Source organism: Sinocyclocheilus grahami, unplaced genomic scaffold (genome assembly GCF_001515645.1).
Source record: "Sinocyclocheilus grahami isolate Dianchi unplaced genomic scaffold, SAMN03320097.WGS_v1.1 scaffold90.1, whole genome shotgun sequence".
Classification (NCBI taxonomy): Eukaryota; Metazoa; Chordata; class Actinopteri; order Cypriniformes; family Cyprinidae; genus Sinocyclocheilus; species Sinocyclocheilus grahami.
Genome location: NW_015505269.1, coordinates 1,732,946 through 1,752,065, shown reverse-complemented (window position 1 = coordinate 1,752,065; position 19,120 = coordinate 1,732,946). Strand labels below are relative to the sequence as shown.

At 35.8% G+C, this 19,120-nt stretch overlaps 2 protein-coding genes across 3 annotated transcripts; one reads left to right on the top strand and one right to left on the bottom strand.

Annotated features, from left to right (window-relative positions):
• Positions 1-1,135: 1,135 nt before the first annotated feature.
• klhdc10 (kelch domain containing 10) lies at positions 1,136-9,846 on the top strand. Of its 2 annotated transcripts, XM_016274830.1 has the most exons (10): positions 1,136-1,427; positions 4,764-4,856; positions 6,636-6,857; positions 7,008-7,162; positions 7,282-7,430; positions 7,565-7,649; positions 7,870-7,936; positions 8,036-8,083; positions 8,165-8,304; positions 8,421-9,846. In XM_016274830.1, exons 1-10 carry the CDS (start codon positions 1,343-1,345, stop codon positions 8,628-8,630), a joined length of 1,254 nt encoding a protein of 417 aa, XP_016130316.1. In that variant the 5' UTR covers positions 1,136-1,342; the 3' UTR covers positions 8,631-9,846. The 2 variants fall into 2 exon arrangements, with proteins under 2 accessions (XP_016130316.1, XP_016130317.1); XM_016274831.1 differs by lacking the exon at positions 4,764-4,856.
• Positions 9,847-10,831: 985 nt separating this feature from the next.
• cax1 (cation/H+ exchanger protein 1) lies at positions 10,832-18,621 on the bottom strand. The gene is made up of 20 exons (XM_016274832.1): positions 18,381-18,621; positions 17,343-17,498; positions 16,739-16,851; positions 16,487-16,595; positions 16,032-16,148; positions 15,866-15,927; positions 15,025-15,204; positions 14,658-14,843; positions 14,471-14,570; positions 13,861-14,002; positions 13,449-13,632; positions 13,213-13,312; positions 13,017-13,135; positions 12,883-12,920; positions 12,693-12,811; positions 12,457-12,602; positions 12,090-12,184; positions 11,916-11,994; positions 11,721-11,829; positions 10,832-11,237 (listed from the first exon to the last, which is right to left on the bottom strand). Exons 1-20 carry the CDS (start codon positions 18,478-18,480, stop codon positions 11,164-11,166), a joined length of 2,328 nt encoding a protein of 775 aa, XP_016130318.1. The 5' UTR covers positions 18,481-18,621; the 3' UTR covers positions 10,832-11,163.
• Between the last annotated feature and the right edge of the window lie 499 nt (positions 18,622-19,120).

Sequence of the window (19,120 nt, the reverse complement as noted above, 5' to 3'; positions counted from 1 at the left end):
GTGACCTTGTAAATGTCTTTGTGACTTTTGATCAATTTAACGGAACCTTGCAAAAAACAAATAAGATGAAAAGAAAAAAATTACAAACCCCAAACCTTTGAACGTTATAATTAACTGTCAAAATTGCGATATCTGCAATATCCTAATAAGATAAGTTTGTTTTTGTGATTGTCCCGATGGAAATTTGTCTTGGACACATACAATACGATATCTTCTGTTTAGTACGAATAATATATCTAATATATCCTATTAACTTAAATACTGTGTTTTGGGTTTGATAATGGGGAAAATAAGTTGTTGTTTTCTTGTCATAACTTTCCTCCCTTCTTCAGACAGGAGTATTTTGTTTTATGGTACAAATGTACATGTTTTCTTTCTTCCTAAGAATATTGTGTGTGTGTGTGTGTGTGTGTGTGTGTGCGCGTGTGTGTGAGAGAGAGACAGGGTCACATCACAGTGAAGTCAGCTGTCATAACCGTGGCTTGTGTACTGCAAACACATACCAGCTTCATCACTGTGTCTGTCACGCGACTCTGTTCCCCTTTCCAGCTCTGTCTTTATATTTATTTTGAAAGATGAAGCTGGCGATTATGGTAAGGGGCGTTACATTTCCGACGAGTGCTTGCGGTGTTCGGCCAATCACAATGCACTGGGTCAGCTGGCCAATCAGAGCAGACTGCTTGTCAGAAGGAGGGACTTTGTAGAAAACGAAGCATTTGAGAGCGGCAGGGCATAGAGGACCTGCAATAATGTACAGTATTTGAAAAATAATGTGTTTTTTGAACATTAAAGCATGTCAACATATTCTGTTACACCAAATACACAAAATAATGATCTTTAAAAAAGCATCATATGACCCCTTTAATGTATAACATACTGGTGTTTTTCTAAATCTAAAATATAAAAATATAGTTTATGCAACAGCATTTTTTAGGATTGGACATTTTTGGGTGAGCTTGAAGTATTTAGACCAAATTTATCAAAATTGTACAACTCAAAACACCCGGCATTACATTGTTTTTATTTCTTGGTTCCATTATTGTAAAGTTTGACGTTTATTATGAAGACTTTTATTTTGAAAGGCATAAAAACCATCCAATTATGTCTGATTATTTTCATAGCTTGTGTTTTTTTGGGGCCATCTTGAAGGTTTTTACCAGCGTTTCTGCCTTCACGTTCATTGCAAGGGAGATCCGGTCAGGTCCATCTATTTCATTTTAAACGACTCTTCCAGGGGAGAATGGGCTGAGTTATGCTCTGCGGTTCGCCTCTGTCTGCTGAAGGAAGTCCCGTCGTCTGCGAGTGCGTGTAGGTGGATGATTTCAGCGTGATTTCTGGAGCGATGTCTGCCGCAGAAGCAGCGCACAGCCCGGACAGACTCAATCAGTTTGAGCGGCTGTCTGGAAGGCCTCCGCTAAGAGCCGCAGGTCAGTGAGGACTCAGTTAACAGCTTGAATTAAGCACAAAGATAACATTATTTCTTCCGGAAACACCCATTTTCTTTCTATTTTATCACGAAATAAAGCACAGTTATTTTATATCTCACATCTCTTGCGCTGCTAGCATCTAGCGTTAGCCGTGTCGCTAATGCCTTTGTTTTGATTACAAACTTTACAAATTCACATGTGTTATTATGTTTATCGCATATTATATTTATTGCATTGTAGTCGTCATTTTATGTTAATTTAATAAAATAAAGGTTGCATTAAATACTGATAGCTTGTGGATCTAGCTTGACAAGTCCATTTGCATTTTAGTTACTGCTGTCAGACTTATTTTTTGATGTAAATGAAGTGATAAGAATATTTTGTAATACTTTTATATCTGCAATTAGCGTTTCATTATTTTTAAACAACTATTTGATCAGCTTGTCAAGTGCCAATATACTACGAAAGGTGCCAATATTGATATTACAATTTATAATAACAGTTGATGCTTTAACTCTAATTTAAGCACTTGGTTTCCAGACTGAATTTGTTTCAGCCATAAACAAACCTGTTTGCAGTCATTTTATACTTGTTAGCATAATTATCTACTGTATAAATGGGGTAAATTTGTAACTAAAATATTTTTATATTTCTAGATTAAATGTTGAAGTTCAATTCTGTTTGCATGTTTGACTAAATGATTTTTAATGCACACCAGGAGTAAAAAGAATGGATGTGGCAAGGCTTAACACAGAATTACTCAGTGTTTAGTGTAATGTCTATAATTCAGGGATGTATTTCACTTGGTCGTTTGTTTGGACCGTTAACTAGTGCCACAGATCAGCACATGGGTAAATACAATTTCATGAGTAAATAAAAGACCAGCTCTGTCATAGAGTCTGGTTCTACTCAAAGTCGTTGTGTAAATATCCCGTGAGCTTTGCTTTTAAAAAAAATTTTTTTTTATCTTTCATCTGTAAGACATACGCAGCATGCAATTGTTTCTGTAGCTGTAGTGCATTAAAACAGTGCTGCAGTGTCGCTTTAGGACATTTAATGATATTCAACCACCCATCTCATAGCCTGCAGCTCTAGCCATCTGTATCCTCCTCTCTGTTTATATATGATGAGTGATTAAAAAAATCTACAGTGAGCACATCTATTCGTCACAGGCTTCATGGATTAGAATGAATGCAGAATGTTAAATGGTATGCAAAGGTTGTTCTTAACATGTATTTTGAGGCTGTTGGGTGTCATGCACAATACACACGTCTCATGTGGAGGCAGCTGGTTTATTGTAAATGTTTCCCTCAGATGATGTTTTGCATATGACAATCTTAAAAACCTCAAATCTAACCATGTGACTTGATTGGTGCAATAGTAATATGTGCTGTTGTGGTCGGCGGTTTTCATGTCTTCAGTGGACATCTTCGGGTTGTCTTTTGAGGGGGCTAACTGTCTGTTCACACACTTTGGGTGACTTTTGACTTCTAACCGCCCAGAACGTTTAAGCAAATGCATAGCAATGCTCTGTCTAACATCACTGGTGTGCAAGTATCGTTTGCTTTGTGTGGAGTCAATAGAAACCAGTACAAATGCTTAAACCAAAGCAAACCAGTTATCACTGTGTTTTCAATTGTTTCCAAACATTGAATTCAGATGTATCAACATAGTACATTGGCATGGAAAAGCTGTAAATATTAGGATTTGTTTTTTGAAGGCATGGATTTAATAAAAAAAATAATATTTGTAAGTAAATATAAATTTTTGTTAGTCTCTTAATTATTTTTTGTGTATGAATTGCCAGTCTCTGTAAAATGCCCTTTAAAAATAATTTTCCAGTAATCACAAACACAAATTAATTGGTTACATGGTGTGGAAACCCTGATTAAATCCCTCTTTAAGTGACAGAAAGTTTTATTTATTTTTTTTAATGTTTTTGAAAGAAGTATCTTCTGTTCACCAAGGCTACGTTTTTATAATCAAAAATAGAATAAAACCGTAATATTATGAAATATTATTACAGTTTAAAGTACATGTTTTCTATTTTCTTATATTTTAAAGTGCAATTTATTCCTGTGATGGCAAAGCTGAATTTCAGCAGTCATTACTTAAGTCTCAAGAAACATTTATAATAATAAAGTATAATAAAGTTTTTTTTTTGATAAATAGAAAGTTCAGATGAACAGCATTTATTTATTTGAAAGATCTTTTGTGACCTTGTAAATGTCTTTGTGACTTTTGATCAATTTAACGGAACCTTGCAAAAAACAAATAAGATGAAAAGAAAAATGATTAAATCCCTCTTTAAGTGACAGAAAGTTTTATTTATTTTTTTAATGTTTTTGAAAGAAGTATCTTCTGTTCACCAAGGCTACGTTTTTATAATCAAAAATAGAATAAAACCGTAATATTATGAAATATTATTACAGTTTAAAGTACATGTTTTCTATTTTCTTATATTTTAAAGTGCAATTTATTCCTGTGATGGCAAAGCTGAATTTCAGCAGTCATTACTTAAGTCTCAAGAAACATTTATAATAATAAAGTATAATAAAGTTTTTTTTTTGATAAATAGAAAGTTCAGATGAACAGCATTTATTTATTTGAAAGATCTTTTGTGACCTTGTAAATGTCTTTGTGACTTTTGATCAATTTAACGGAACCTTGCAAAAAACAAATAAGATGAAAAGAAAAAAATTACAAACCCCAAACCTTTGAACGTTATAATTAACTGTCAAAATTGCGATATCTGCAATATCCTAATAAGATAAGATTGTTTTTGTTATTGTCCCGATGGAAATTTGTCTTGGACACATACAATACGATATCTTCTGTTTAGTACGAATAATATATCTAATATATCCTATTAACTTAAATACTGTGTTTTGGGTTTGATAATGGGGAAAATAAGTTGTTGTTTTCTTGTCATAACTTTCCTCCCTTCTTCAGACAGGAGTATTTTGTTTTATGGTACAAATGTACATGTTTTCTTTCTTCCTAAGAATATTGTTCATGCACTAGTACCAAATGGGCTTTATGCTGCTTTTACATGCTAGTGAACTCTTAAGTATATTGTGGTCCTTTTAAATGCGCCTCTTAATGTTTTTCTTGGCTATTGCACAGATTACTTAAACTGTGGAACGTGTGCATTGAGAAGTTTTTATTTCCCTGTGAGATGTGACATACCAACTCACTTTATTGTACAATAGTCTTTCTCTATTCCTAAAAACCCATTTGTTGACCCCTTGAGTGTTGGGCAGGGTGTTTGTCTGTTTACGTTGTCCTTTTGTTGTTGTTGTTTTGTCTGTCTGACTGCGGTAATTGTGGTAACAGGCTCTAAGAAGAGAGTTTCCTGGGTACAAGCTCGAAGACTCCTTGGCCAGCCCTGCCCCAGTCTACGGATCCCTAACAGGTTTTTAAGAGAAGGTGGGTAATAGGACGAAATCTGCCTTTAACTGAACTTCAAAAAAGAAAACCCACATGGCAAATCTGGAGGCCTCCCCAAGCTGTCCCCACCCTCCCTCTCTTCAAAACTGCTTTTCCTCACTGTGGTGAAAAAAAAGACCACTGCTCTTTCGCCAGGGCTCTTTCTGCTATGCTTTCATTGGGGGCAAAGCTGGGGCAGGATGGCTTGGGTGTTAAATATAAAAAACGGAAAAGGTCAAAGTGTTCGTCTGGTTGTGAATGATGTCTTTTTATTTTTATTGATTTGTCAGTTGTTGTTTTTTTGTTGTTGTTTTTTCAGTGCCCTCCCATCCTTATTAGCTCTTCCCTGTGATGCTTTCACTCAGGTGAAGCGTCTGGGTTTCAAGGCAAATTCACTGGCAAGAAATTTGCAAGGGTGAGGTTGCTAGATTGCACGTGCTGTAGTGGACGTAGTGGACTGTGCAGATCAATTCTTTTCAGAGATTCAAAAGATGAATCCACCAAGTTGGGTGTCAGCTTATCAAAGTTTTGCACACTGGGACAAAAAAAGATGTATGCAAATGTTACAATACCTTTTGGTTAATTATAATATTTTATATTTAAATATTTCTCTCTCTCTCTCAAATGTGTTCATATATTTAAAAATGTATTGTTTTCATTTTAATTATATTTTTATATGTATACATTTATTATGACATGTTATTGATTATAGTAATAATAAATAGAAATAGATATATTAAATATTGTTTATTATACAAATCATAATAACGTTGTGTATATATGTATGTACATATGAATGTGTAAATAATATATAAATGTACATATATTGTTTATTATTATTGTTATAATAATAATAATATTATCGTTATTACTATATTAATAAATAAAAACAAATAAAAGCATATGTTTAGAAAAGTTGTTTCTTCTAAGATCCTGTTTGTGTATCTGTGCATTGTGTTTTGGGTCAGTGGCCATAGCTTCTTTGACATAAACGTTTAATTAACTAGGGCTTGCCAAAAATGAGGGCTTATGCGGATTTTAACTAGTTGTTAATTAATTTGGGGTCACTGTTACCTATATGTATGCCCTTCTTTTGTGTATTTCTATGATACTGAACAAATATGGAATATACAAAAGCACATTCTGAAGCTTTGCCTAAGAGAAGGAAGTTCATCTAAGGCTAATCCTGATTCCTGAATCGAGTCACTTCCACATCTGTCCATATTTGTATCTCGTTATAAAACTCTGCTGCATTAAATATGAGTAAATCTGGTTGGAGATTATGAAGCTTACTCCGTTTTAATTTACAGCCTCAAGTATTCATTTCAAGTAGGATGGGTGGATTGGATTTGCTCACTTTATTCATAATATTGCTGATCTAATTAAAAATGAGTATGCTCATCTAATTTATATCTGAAATGCAGGTACATATTTGTTTTCTAACTGCTTACCTTTAAATGTAGTGAAATCATAATGGCTAATGTGTCGTAACTAAACTAATAGCAGTTTTCGTTTCGCAGGTGACTCTGTGAACTCCAATATCTTTAATCTCCAATTTTTCTTTCCAGAACTGTCCCGCTGACGTTGTATTGTGCTTTCGGAATAATAACAGTGCGAAACCAGCAGCAAATATTGGATATCATTTTTTCCCACATATTAAATCTTTCCTTCTACCTTTGAAGACAAACTCAGTGAGGACCTCTCATCTTCGCCACTAACTGAGCTGTGTAGCTGTTTATCTTGGTCTCGTCATCGATAGGCTGCTGTCTGTCTCGGTAGGTCACAGAGCACCTCCAGCCCGGAGCGGCCATCGCTGTGTGGCTGACAACACCAACCTCTATGTGTTCGGAGGATACAACCCCGACTATGACGAATCAGGTGGCTCGGAGAACGAAGACTACCCACTGTTCAGGGAGCTGTGGAGGTTCCACTTCGCCACAGGGACATGGCAACAGATCCGCACCGAGGGTTTTATGCCTACTGAACTGGCTTCAATGTCAGGTAACATGATTTTTGTGTGTGTGTTTGATTTTTTTGGGTTTAGTATAAGTATAGTATACATTTTTGTATAATTTATTGTTTTTATTATATTATATAAAATTATTTTAAACCTCTTACCTCACTTGACCATCTTCTGTGTACATCAAACAGCTGTTTTGCACGGAAACAACCTGCTTGTGTTTGGCGGGACCGGAATCCCATTTGGGGAAAACAATGGAAATGATGTTCATGTCTGCAATGTTAAATACAAACGTTGGTCCCTCCTCAACTGCAGGGGCAAGAAACCCAATCGAATATATGGACAGGTACAAAAGCCTTAATAAAAAATTTTAAAAAAAGTATATGATGTAACCTATTAATGAAAAGTAAGTGAACTAGTAATCATACTAACCTGCATAGATTAATTGAGTGATTTGTTTTGCAGGCGATGGCCATAATAAACGGCTTCCTCTATGTATTTGGAGGTACGACGGGCTACATCTACAGCACAGATCTCCACAGACTGGATCTGACGACACGTGAGTGGATTCATCTGAAACCCAACAACCCTCCAGATGACCTGCCTGAGGAGCGGTAAGTGACTTTTGACCTTTTAATTTTATTTTAAACAATGCTAGGGTCACTAAACACATTTATGAATGCTGTCTGATGCTAAAATGTCGGTCTGTGAGAAGATATGCCAAACTTCCTTCTAAATTTTTGTATAGATATAGGCATGAGATAGCCCATGATGGACAGAGGATATATATTCTAGGAGGGGGAACTTCCTGGACTTCTTACCCATTAGACAAGGTACAAATGTTTCCATGAATCACCATTTTAGTCAGTGTTACATGACTTCATTTGTGTACTTGAACTAATGGGCCTTGCTCATGAAACCTGAAAACATCTCTGTAATTCATACTTCAATTGTCATATGTATTCAGGTTAGAAAATTTACATATTAAATGGATTGATTTTTTTTTTTAGAAATTTTAATATAAATGACAGTTGTCCCAAATGTTTGTATTAGATACACGCATATAACCTTGAAACAAATTCCTGGGAGGAAATCACAACTAAGCCTCATGAAAGAATAGGTTAGTAATGCAATTCTCATCTTAATAAATTTGACATCTGACAGTGGAAAGCACACTGTGAGTGTTTGTATTGCGTGCTTATTCTGTCCCCCCCCCCAGGATACCCAGCCCCTCGGAGATGTCATAGTTGTGTGCAAATTAAAAATGGTAAGAAGTTAACAATGTAAATATTTGATTTAAGTTACTTTGTAGAGCTCAGTGTGTGATCACTGTTGTTCTCTGTGACAGATGTATTTATATGTGGAGGTTACAATGGTGAAGTAATACTGGATGACCTGTGGAAAATCAACCTGCAGACGTTTCAGTGGAATAAACTACCTGCAGTGATGCCTGAACCTGCGTACTTCCACTGTGCTGCTGTTACCCCGGTCAGTTCAGTTTTGTTTTTTTGGTCATCTTTGTACATTTAATGGTGTTAACAAAGGGTTTCTTTTACACACGCAAGAGTCTAAAATCGTTCTAAACATCCTTTTTTATTTTTCAGGCTGGCTGCATGTACATCCACGGCGGCGTGGTGAACATCCATGAGAACAAGAGGACTGGTTCCTTGTTTAAGATCTGGCTGGTAGTGCCCAGTCTGCTGGAACTGTGCTGGGAGCGTCTACTCAAAGCCTTCCCACACCTGGCCCAACTTACCCCGATACAGCTGCTAAACTTGGGCCTCACCCAGGAACTCATTGAACGCTTAAAATAAAGAGGCGAGGGAGCTGTGAGCGTGAGAGACAGATCGTGTATGTACTATGTGTGTACCTTTTTATTTCCTTTTGTTTTTGAAGCTGATCACGGGCAGGACGATGGCACTTGAAGCCAGCTTGTGGACAAGAAGAACTGAATCGACTAATGCACCCCATCCTAACACAGCCCGCCTTAAAACCAAAAACTGTAGGATGCCTTTTTTGTTTTTGCGTATGCACCTTTTAATGATTTGAAAATCAATACAAAACATAAATATCCATTAGAAGGCTCTTTTCTCAAACACTACAGGTCAGTGACCTGAATGAAAGCTGTTTTTTTTTCTTCTTGAGATTGTATTATTGTTATTTATTGGCCTTCAGTAGTGATATTGAGTTGTTTTTACTGATGTATCTTAATTATATTTCCTCTCCCGTCAAAGAATGGAGTTTTATGAATCACCACACCATGGCATGAATATTCAATCCGAAGTGATGTAATCGGTGTTCAATTAGCAATTAACTGATTGGATATCTGTACAGACTTATGCAGAACTATTGATGCCTGGGATTGTGATTTAAAGTTTTACTTCAATGAAAATGGTGCAAAACAATGTTGAAAAGTTGAATGTTTTAACAAAATGGGTTTTCACAGAGATTGTTGATTTTTAGGTTGAATGCTGTTGCTCAGATCTGCAGTTTCATCTGCACTTAAGGCACAAACACCAGACCAATGTTTCAACAAAGCTGTACAGTCATAGCAGAGCTGTTCCCATGCTTCACCCAGTTTTGTAAACCAATCGTTACATCACTGTGAACAAGGTGCTCCTCAATTTACTTTTCATGCTTTTACTGAAATAAAATGTTTTTCCTTAAACAAATCAACCCTCATCCAAATGTTTAAACTGACACATTGACATTTAATTGATCTAGTGCCTTTACTGAGCAAGATGTGATAATGTGCTAAATTAAACAGTTTTGCTAAAAGCACTTTATTATTATTTAACTCAAATTCTATTCTAGAAAAAGCTGACCTGAATTTCTAATACAACAAAGATGCACACTTACTATTTTCATCAAGCTTTCTAGCACTTGATGTATTTACAGTAAATAAAACTATTTGGTCAGCACAATGCTAATGATATTTTGGTCCTTGTGTATATCTGTACAGAAAAATGGATAACCTTCCTGTCATTTAGCAATAATGTAGCAGAGCATCTTTTACTATGCTGGCCTAAAGCTCTGAATTCAAAACATCTCTGGTCGAAACACCTAATACAGCATTCATGAATTCAGAGTTAATGCATTTTGCCTTGTTGGGTTATTTAACCTGTTACAGTTCATGGCCATTGATTTAACCACATTTATTTCCAGAAATAATTTCAACGAAACTTTTCACACGGTCTGCATGGAGTGACGGGAGTCCCTACATTTGTGGGGGGGGGTTTTCTGAGACAAGTGGTCTCACTGGACTTCGCTTCCTTAGCTGTGAAGCATATGTTCAAGGTACTCAACGGTTACCTGTAACTTGTGTTCCAGTTTTGTGTTTTATTGTTGAAAAATTAATAAACTTGTTCAAACTGGTGGCTGCATTGGATCTGCTATTCATACATACACAAGTTCAAGAAAAATTAATGAAAGGAATACAAAATTTATTTGTTCATTTTGATAGATGCAACATCTAATTCTTTTTTGTGAATGTTAAATATTTTTATGCATTTTCAAGTGAACACAGTGAAATCGCTCCCAGCTTCTATCCGGCTCACAAGTAAGAGCTTGCATACGTCACATGCTGGAAAATATTCAACATTTTACGTATATCTGTACAGAAAAATGGATAACCTTCCTGTCATTTAGCAATAATGTAGCAGAGCATCTTTTACTATGCTGGCCTAAAGCTCTGAATTCAAAACATCTCTGGTCGAAACACCTAATACAGCATTCATGAATTCAGAGTTAATGCATTTTGCCTTGTTGGGTTATTTAACCTGTTACAGTTCATGGCCATTGATTTAACCACATTTATTTCCAGAAATAATTTCAACGAAACTTTTCACACGGTCTGCATGGAGTGACGGGAGTCCCTACATTTGTGGGGGGGGGTTTTCTGAGACAAGTGGTCTCACTGGACTTCGCTTCCTTAGCTGTGAAGCATATGTTCAAGGTACTCACCGGTTACCTGTAACTTGTGTTCCAGTTTTGTGTTTTATTGTTGAAAAATTAATAAACTTGTTCAAACTGGTGGCTGCATTGGATCTGCTATTCATACATACACAAGTTCAAGAAAAATTAATGAAAGGAATACAAAATTTATTTGTTCATTTTGATAGATGCGACATCTAATTCTTTTTTGTGAATGTTAAATATTTTTATGCATTTTCAAGTGAACACAGTGAAATCGCTCCCAGCTTCTATCCGGCTCACAAGTAAGAGCTTGCATACGTCACATGCTGGAAAATATTCAACATTTTACTATATATATATATATAAGACAAGAATACACAAAAACACTATACATGTCAACAATAAAAGATAACAGGGAAAAAGCCATTTCTCTCAACATCCAAGAGGAGCAGGTGCAAAAAAGTACAAAGCCAGAAGAATAAGGTACACAACCACCAGAGCGGTTCCTGTTAAAATAAAAAAAAGTTATTAAATCACTAATTTTATGTAACAATGCAGCCTGAACTAATTGTACTAATCCAACCAAACTGTATTAAATTTAATGATGCTATTAACTGTCTTAAGCACAAGAGAAATTCACAATAAACAAACTGATATACGTTCGTTCATACACTATACCTTAAATTTATATTTTTATTTTATTAGCTCACCCAAAAATGAAAATTGCGTTATCAGCCTTTATCAGGTTATCAAACCTGTATGACTTGCTTTCTTCAGTGGAATACAAAGAAGTGATTTATAGCGGAATGTCCAAGCTTTTCTTTTCATACAATGAAAGTAAATGGTGATCATGGCTGTCAGGCAGGATTTTCAAGGCTGTTCCTTACATAAAGGTATTGTACAGTAACATGATGGTGCATAAATGATGATAGAGGTTTAATTTTGTACAAATCATTCATCTAATCAAGAATACTAATAACAACACTTACCCTGGAAGTAGTCTGACTTTCCATCCATAAATATGTAGTTGACCAGAATAACGCTAAAGATGCTTGCCCAGAGGTGTAAATCACTGAATATGAGAACGAATCCAACATCCTTAGGAGAAACAGAAAGAACTTGTCATACTGCAGAACCGAGTAACAGAAACAACTCAATTATTATTTTTTTTTAGTGTGACTTACATAAAAAGCATTGAACAAGATCAGTAGCGGTATCTGCAACATGCACACCTGAACTGCAATACAGCTCCCCACTTCCAGGCTACATGATAACAAATACCCATATTAAAGCTACATCCAAATTACATAGTGAAAATAGTGAAATGCATATCTATTTTAACACCAAATTATTGTAACCTGAGGCTGATGTTGTTCTGAAGAGCAAACTGGATCCCATTGACTATCTCAGGAAGCTCGGGAACCATGGCCAATACAGTAACTCCAATAAAATACTGCGATATTTATAATATGTGAATATTCAAGATTAACTACAGAGCAGGAACAGGGACTGTGCATAGGAAATATTTAATTGAATTCCATTTGTGAAACATAAAAATGGGAAATTACTTTTATAAATGATTTTATAGTAATATAAATAAAACTATCAAACCAAAATAACCTGAAAATCATAAAATAAATTCCATATGAAAACAAAATGAAGGAATAATTTAAGTATTTTTTAAACTTTATATTTTACTTTATTTAAAAATAAAATAAAATGTACCTGTGAGACACTGGAGTTAGAGATGATAGGTTTGATGTGCTCAGTGCTGAGATCAGCGCAAGCTGCCATCATTACTGTAGCCAAAATGAGCACCACTACAGCTCTCGATCTAGACCAGTGAACCACTGCACCATGGTCACTAACATCTAACACAAGCAGAATAATTAGTACAATAAATAATAAAACATCATACAACCAGAATGGCATAATCCAAAAGCAAAACCACAAATACGCACCATGACAGTGGGCATCACTGGTGTGGATATCATAAATATGCGAATGTGTCTTAAGGGTGAAGATCAGACCAATGAGATATGCAGCAGGCAACAGGACAGAGATTGTGTACACTAAAGGCCTGAAAACAAAGACGTCATTTATGCATTTAAAAGTCTTTATGTAATAAAACAAATGCGTTTAGATACTCACTCGATATGACTCAAAAAAAGAGGTCGGTTGTTTTCGCTCTGTAGGAAAACATCATGGCCATATATTTAACTACTGTGCTTTGCATCATTAAAATATGTCTAAATGACTTGAATTTTATTAAGTAAACAACGAACCAGGTCGTAGTGGCAGTTATTACATAAGAAGGGATTTGTGGTGTTACCAGGCAAGTTGTTACAGCCCTCACATATAAAGTTTCCATAAGCCTTTGAAAACAGCGTGGGGGCGAAAACACCTGTGGTCAGACAGAGGTGAAAGGTAAAAAATAATTCATTCCACTTAATAAATACAGTGAATTTTTAGCTCTCTCACCTCCTATTGATATAAAGAGCAGAGCTGAGCTGACCCCTGCCGACCTGCTGTTGAACCGCTGCTCTCGGTGTTTGCAGCCGCCGATGATCATACAGATGCCCTAAAACACACTCACACAGAATGCAGCCATTAGAGGAAATGTTTTAATGTACAGCATGGCAGTTTTTAGAGAGTGTGAGGAAGCAGCAGCACCAGCACAGGAACACACACACATAAACACACACACTCGCTCTCACAGGTACGAAGAGGATACAGCCCAGCAGCGTGCCTGTCAGAGCAGATTTGACGATCTCTGCGTAGCACTTATTTCCTGCACGATGACCCTGCAGCAAAGCTGTGATGTAGAAGGCCATCTCCGTAATCGAACCGAACGTGGCGTTTACTACCGCTCCCACTGCAAAGTTACTCTGTGCGGAAATACTACAGGGAAAACAATGGTATTCACACAGTAAAATTAATCTTTCTTTAACAAATTTAAAATAATTATTAGTAAAAAGCAGAAGAAAATACTCTGAGGAAAGTAATATAATACATTACAATATAAATTATAAAAATATTAACCATAATATAAAAACTATAAAAATATTAACCTAAAACAGGTACAAACAAACATCCTTTTAGCAATCAAGTTAGGATTTTTAATGTTACCTTGCTATCCCCATCCCAATGTAGTAAGACAATGGGATAATAGAGCTCACTGCTGTGGCAAACTTTGCCTCTGAGCTCACATAATAATTATCTTTGTCCATGTAGCCGATCACCAGGGTGATAATAACAAGAGGCAACAGATCTGAATAAAGTTTTTTAAAGATCTTACCATGACAAAAAATGGTGCATATCATTTGTACAATAAAGCTAGCAAAAGGTATTTAGCAATAGGTACAATTTCAGTGTTATTTACGCACCAAAAAAAAATTTTAGAAATATTTTTCACTCAGAAATTTCACAAACAAGTACAAAGAAATGGCATTTAAAAAATTAAATAAATGCAAAATATCTGAAGGGGAAAAGAAAAGAAAAACGTTTTTACTCCAATCATTTTTGTTTTATTTACAACATTTTAGTGTACTATTTAATAAGTATATATTTATTTACTTTTTACTATGTATTATTTTTACACATCTTATTATATTTTCACCTCGGGTTTTATCATTATTTTTTCCCACCATGTATATTTCACAAAAAATAAATAAATCATAAATAAAAAAGGTACCATTTTATGTGAGTGAGTTTTATAAACACCCATAACAAAGGATACTGACAGCAAACACATTGATCCCATCCACAGTAAATTTATAGTAGTACCAGTTAAAGGCGCGGTAACAGCACAGCAGAACTCTGGTCTCACAACCTTGTGCCTAAAGAAAAGAAAACATGGCAACCATTAGTAAAAAAAAAAAAAAAAAAGATGATCTACTAAATGTAAACAGCAGAATAATGCTTACTTTTTTCACAGTCCGAATTATGACCTCCTCTGGTGGCATAAGCAGGATGATGCTCAAGGTCCTGACGTTCATCTTTGACACCGGGATGGTGAAAACCAGCATCCAGGACAGGAAGATAGCCAGGAAATGAACCACAGCCAGCAGGGGGTATCCCAACACCAGCCAAACATACGTACTCAGACGACACTAGAAAGAAAACATTAAGATATCAATTTTGTGAATTCAAATTTTAGTCTTACCCCTCATTGGTCTTCAAACCAGCAACCCAATCATCAACTTTAACAACCATGCGCTAAACCCCAAGAATTATTTACAGTATAATGATGGCCTACCAGCTAAATAAACTGCTCAAAACTGACAGTCTCACCCAGTAACGAGTCTGTTTTGGAGGCGGTGTAGTCAAAGGGATTTCTGTGGTGATGGCAGGAGCGGAGCGCAGCAGAGGTGTAGACTCTTTCACCTCCGAAGTCTCCTTTATCTCATCCACCTCCGGAATAGCCTCACAATGTGGGAATTTCATACAACATTTTCTCACCAGGCTGCTGCTCTGAAAGAAGAAATTAAAAACGTGCAGTCAGACGAGAGATTTCACATTCGGATTTGAAATCAGTGATGGTGAATCCTTGGAAGTAAAAATGGATTAAAACATGGAAAACCGCAGAGTTTGGAATGAATGTCATCTGCCATGCTGCAGGCATTAAGAGAAGCTTATTTAACTAGGCTTTGCAGATCGAATCAACAGTGTGACAGAATTTTAACGAGTCTGTTTTGGAGGCGGTGTAGTCAAAGGGATTTCTGTGGTGATGGCAGGAGCGGAGCGCAGCAGAGGTGTAGACTCTTTCACCTCCGAAGTCTCCTTTATCTCATCCACCTCCGGAATAGCCTCACAATGTGGGAATTTCATACAACATTTTCTCACCAGGCTGCTGCTCTGAAAGAAGAAATTAAAAACGTGCAGTCAGACGAGAGATTTCACATTCAGATTTGAAATCAGTGATGGTGAATCCTTGGAAGTAAAAATGGATTAAAACATGGAAAACCGCAGAGTTTGGAATGAATGTCATCTGCCATGCTGCAGGCATTAAGAGAAGCTTATTTAACTAGGCTTTGCAGATCGAATCAACAGTGTGACAGAATTTAAAAAAATACAGTACATGAAAAGGCTACCTGTATGTGTTTGAGGAAAGTTCTGCAGATTTTTCACTTACTTTCTGTAATGCCTTTCCAAATGGCCATAAGAAATAACCTGACAGCTGTACACAGAGCTTTCCTATCATAAAATATGAGAGAACAGATTCAAATGGGAATAAAGTGTCAAATGCAACTGGAATGGATTACTAATAAGAATGAGTTAACAAAAGAACCCTGACATACCATATGGGATCCCAGCAATGGTGCAAAACATCAGCAGACTAACCAAGAAGTAAAATAAGGAGATCCACCAGCCAAAGAGCAATACATATATCACATTCCCAACAGTGACCAGTGATCCTAGGAGTAAAAACATCACAGTTAACAAACACACTATAATTTAAACATTCAAACCACACTTAAAAATTCAGGAATGCCACTGCAAAGACTGCAAAATATAAAAATCACATGGCATCTGCAAACAAATGATGCTAGACTTTTCTCAGACAATTAATTCCGGTCACAAACTGGTGACATTTTTGTGAATTGTTCTTTCTTGAAAGGCAGGTTTGCACTTTTTAAATGTTTTTTTTTAACTTTGTTTAACAATTTTTAATCTATAGCAATGACATCAATACATTTATAATGTTCAGTAATTTTTGGGATGCATCTAATTTTCTCATTAAAGTTTTTCTAACCTGAATGATGTTTGATATAGTTGAGGTCAGAATAAAGCTCTTTAACTACATCAGATCTGTCTTCAATGGGTCGTTCGGTTACATGACTCTTCCATTTCCTGAAACCAAACTGGCATACAGACATAAACGAATCATTTGAAACATTTCCTCCACTTATTCCAAGGATTGTTCTGTTTTCTTTTTCTCACTCTGGAAAAATCTCTGACTGTTATTAAAAACAGGAATATTTAATAAGCACTCATATTTACACACCCTGTAGTTGTTGGCAAGTTTATGTGCCTCCACCTCGTTGTCTGCTCGGATGGTGGTTCTGATGCTCGCTTCCTGCCAGACATCATCTGTGCACCGTGAATGCAGGGAATGCCCTGAAGAAAACAAAGAACAAAATTATTCATCTTTTTTTTGGAGAAAAGTCTGCAATAATTCTTTGGAATAAAAAGGGTGATTGCTTGTTCTTTCAAGGGCCAAATTTCATAGCTAGTATTTCTTGCATATACTTTGCACAATTAAATAATATTTTCACACATTTTGCAGAGTAATGCAGCTGGATTAGAAAAGATGCATAATAAAAATATTAATCTCAAGCATATTTTGCTACATTTTGGGGGGATGTTATTAGAATTAAAAAAAATTATATTTATAAGAAAAATATTTCTGTTTGCATTTATTTTATTTTTTATTTATTTTAATGATTTTAACTGTAGTTTTGGTTATTAATATATATATATATATATATATATATAACTATAATAACCCAGAAACTTTCATATTCTTTTCATATTTCACTTTCATAAACTTTTTAATTGCTATTTTTGCACTTATGAATCGAGTAGACAGACTATAGGAAGACACTCACTGTGGGCAGAGAGGCATTTTGGGGTGTAGTGTCCAAAGTACTGGGAGGTGCAGGGGGAAGGAGTATCTGGGATCTCAAGATATGCTCCAGCTACACACAGTCTGTCACACTGGGAGCTACAGCGGCGGCCTTTGGGGTCATGGTCCCAGAGGGGCTCTAAAGGTCATACAGAGAAAGAAATCAATGACTCAGCAGATTTAGAGGTTTCAGTCAGTCTGGAACTAACGAAAGACTCCTGATGGTCACATGAACATCAGTTTCCCACAGAACATCAGTGAATCAACTGTGTCTTATTGCATTGCTAATTGATATCACGGCATGAGATCATCAAAAAATCAAAGCAATAAAAATAACTAAACAGCAGACAATGATTACTATCATATTTGAAAATAACAAGCCAAATGTTCCTTTGAGCATGAATTAATTGTTATATTTAAAACTTTAACATATATTTTAGAAGTCAAAGATCACAATACTAAATGATTCCAACAACAAAAAAAAAAATCTAATTTTCTTTAAAATAATAAATAAAACCAAATTAAAAAAAAGTAAAACTCTTACGATGTTTTTTTTGTTAGATCTAAGCAATGTAGTGATGATATATGTATGGAAATGGCCTTTAAATTGGTGACAGATTAAAAACAAACAAATACTTAAATATTTCACATTTTTTTGCACATCACGTATGTTTTTAACTTTGTATTTGCAGTAGAAAAAACAATCAATGGCGTTGGTAGAACAAGTGAAATCAGTCTCTCCTTCCAGGTGTGACACATTCCCAAAATCCCACTACAAATCTGAGTCCTTTCTTATTTGTCAGCATTCACTAAAACGACTAACTGATGTCAAAGTTTCCATAATTTAACATCTCAACCAAAAAAAAGTAAATAATTTCTATAGATTAGGAGAATCACTGGAACCAAAACAAACAATGCAGACAAGCAAAGAAACTAGGCTAAAACAGTTCTCATTAATGCACAATTAGACTAAAGTCTCTCTGAGCTTCTGAATAACTGTATGAAGACAGTAAATACTCGCCTGAGCTCTCAGTGGACCGTCGCCTGCGACTCTCCACATCAGTGGACATGGTGTGCTTGGTGTGCGCCATCCTGCTACAGTCGCGCGCCTCCAGCACCATCAGCTCTTCTGTGTCTGCAGCCGCGGCCTGTGCGCGCCACCGACGCCTGCTGTGAACGCGCTTCAGTTCTTAGCACTCCCTTCTTTCCCTTGGAATTATTTTAATAATGTCAATAAGATTCCAGCTGAACCCACAGTATACCACGACTACTACTTACTATATTACTATTAATAGCCTAAAAGATTACAAGAATATAGTCATAGCAAAACGACATAAATTCATAACATATTGAGAATAAAGTCAAAATTGTGAGAGTAAAATTGTAGCAATTAAAGAATTGTGAGATTAAAGACGTTGTTCTCAAAACAATATCTTTAATCTCATAATTCTGTAATTGCTACAACATTCTCGTAATTTTGATTTTGGATGAGACGAGAATTGGATGCAGAATAGGATACAAATTTGTGTATCATTCGATCATTCGTTTTTTGATTTAATATTGAAACTATTGAAACTATTTGAAACTACTATATAGGACTATTATTCTGCTGCATGAAACTGCGGAAGAACTGGGCTGCGTTCAGCCCAGACAAAAACGGTGTAGAACGTTTTTTTAAACGGAAACGGTGGTGCGTTGAACACTCTGTTCTGATGACGCAAGAGTTGCAACTATGGCAGCTGAGAAGGCCATTCTTTGTGT